The 1,826-nt window shown below is 40.3% G+C and overlaps 1 protein-coding gene across 1 annotated transcript; it reads left to right on the top strand.

Annotated features, from left to right (window-relative positions):
- Nucleotides 1–769: 769 nt before the first annotated feature.
- Nucleotides 770–1,552, top strand: LOC131616984 (uncharacterized). Its single transcript, XM_058888389.1, has one exon. The coding sequence runs from the start codon at nucleotides 770–772 to the stop codon at nucleotides 1,550–1,552; it is 783 nt and encodes a 260-aa protein (XP_058744372.1).
- The last annotated feature ends 274 nt before the right edge of the window (nucleotides 1,553–1,826 follow it).

Below are 1,826 nucleotides of genomic sequence, written 5' to 3'. Positions count from 1 at the left end.
ATTTGAAGATTCACTCACTTTCAAAGTCTTTATAAAGAGTTAATACCATTAACTCAACAAAAGGACAAAAGAGGATAAAGTGCCACATTGACAAATGTGGTGGTCCCAAGCATTATGCCACTTGTCCCAATCCTACAACCACTCGCCGGTGTCTCCGCTCCGACTCCAACTCCAGGTCCGGGTCCGGGGGCGTGGGCGTAGAGGCACTAGTGGCGGCTTGTAGACGGCACTTGAGCACTTAGGCACGTCGCATCAGAGCGATCGGGCTATTCGCGGCGTTAATGAGGCGGCTTCGGCCGGCCTTCGGACGGTTGTTACATTTTGCTCAGTGTCCGTGATTTGAATTTTGAATCGGAAAGTTGGCAACTATTCACGAAATCATGCAGAAGTGAAACCATGTAAATGGTACATGAACCAGTGTAAGTGCAACAGTCATATCTTTTGAAAATATATTGTTTCATTAAGGGTCGCAACCTTTGAAAATAATATTTTCATGACCTATAAAAGGATGATTCCGCATTCAGAAATCACATCACAAAATCCGAAAATCCTCTAAACAATTCCTGATCATTCTTCGCTGCATTCGAGTTTTTGCCGGTCTTGCGCAAACTCGATAAGGCTGAATTATCCTGGGTATTCCTGCATCGAAACTCTAAGACATTCGGGAGTGATTGAAATACTTTAAGGAAAGTGATTTCATTCACGATTCCAGCCTCGGTCTTTTCGATTGAAACATATATTTTCTAACAATCTTAAAGTATATCAAACCATGGCCACCGACTCATCTGTTTCAAGCATCAAACTCATGAACCAGGACCTTGTGAAACTAGATCGTTTTGATGGAACAAACTTTACCCGTTGTCAAGACAAAATGACTTTTCTCCTGACTACTCTAAAAATTCAATATGTCTTGGATCCTGATTTGGAGGAAATTCCAGAACCAACTGCGAATGACAACGATGAAATCAAAAAGGAGAGAAAGAAACGTAAGGAAGATGAATTTTTATGCCGTGGACATATTCTGAACACATTATCCGATCGTCTCTATGATCTCTACACTAATACTGCATCTGCAAAGGAAATCTGGAAAGCGCTTGAATTCAAATTTAAGGCCGAAGAAGAAGGTACGAAAAAGTTCTTAATATCTAAATACTTTGATTTTAAAATGTTGGATTCCAAGCCTATTCTTGCACAAGTACACGAGTTACAGGTTCTCGTGATCAAAATAAAAGCCGTGAAAATTGATGTCCTTGAAGCTTTCCAAGTCGGTGCAATCATAGCAAAATTGCCACCTTCATGGAAAGGATACAGAAAGAAATTGCTGCATAGTTCTGAGGATTTCTCGTTGGAGAAACTTCAGAAACACCTTCAAATCGAGGAAGAAACGAAGGATCGTGAAAAGACCGAGTCCGCTGGATTTGCAAAGGCAAATACTGTTGCTGCAAAGGGAAAGAAAAAATATGATGGCACAAAAAACCATTTTGGTCCAAAGAAAGAATATAACAGGTTCAAAAACTCTGGTGGACAAAAAGGTACAAAAAATGGATGTTAGGCATGTGGCAAACCCGGACATTATGCTCAAGATTGCAGGCACAACAAGCCCAAAACTGAGGTTAATGTTGTTCATGTTAATGACGACATAATCGCTACTGTAAGCGAAATTATGGCCATCAAAGGAAAAGTCCAAGGATGGTGGTATGACTGTAATACGGTGAACTGACTTTATCGAAATGTGCGGATAGCAAGAGTCGCCACCGACTTTTATTTTATCCAAATATTCAGAAAGGCTAAAAGAACAGAAAAAAACCTTTTTTGAGAAAAACTAG

Source organism: Vicia villosa, linkage group LG7 (assembly GCF_029867415.1).
Source record: "Vicia villosa cultivar HV-30 ecotype Madison, WI linkage group LG7, Vvil1.0, whole genome shotgun sequence".
In the NCBI taxonomy this organism is placed as follows: Eukaryota; Viridiplantae; Streptophyta; class Magnoliopsida; order Fabales; family Fabaceae; genus Vicia; species Vicia villosa.
Note: the sequence above shows the minus strand (reverse complement) of the source record. Positions and strands in the feature narration are given on the sequence as shown.

Coding starts and splice junctions, on each gene's coding strand:
- LOC131616984 (XM_058888389.1), top strand. CDS start 770: ATGGCCACCGACTCATCTGTTTCAAGCATCAAACTCATGAACCAGGAC.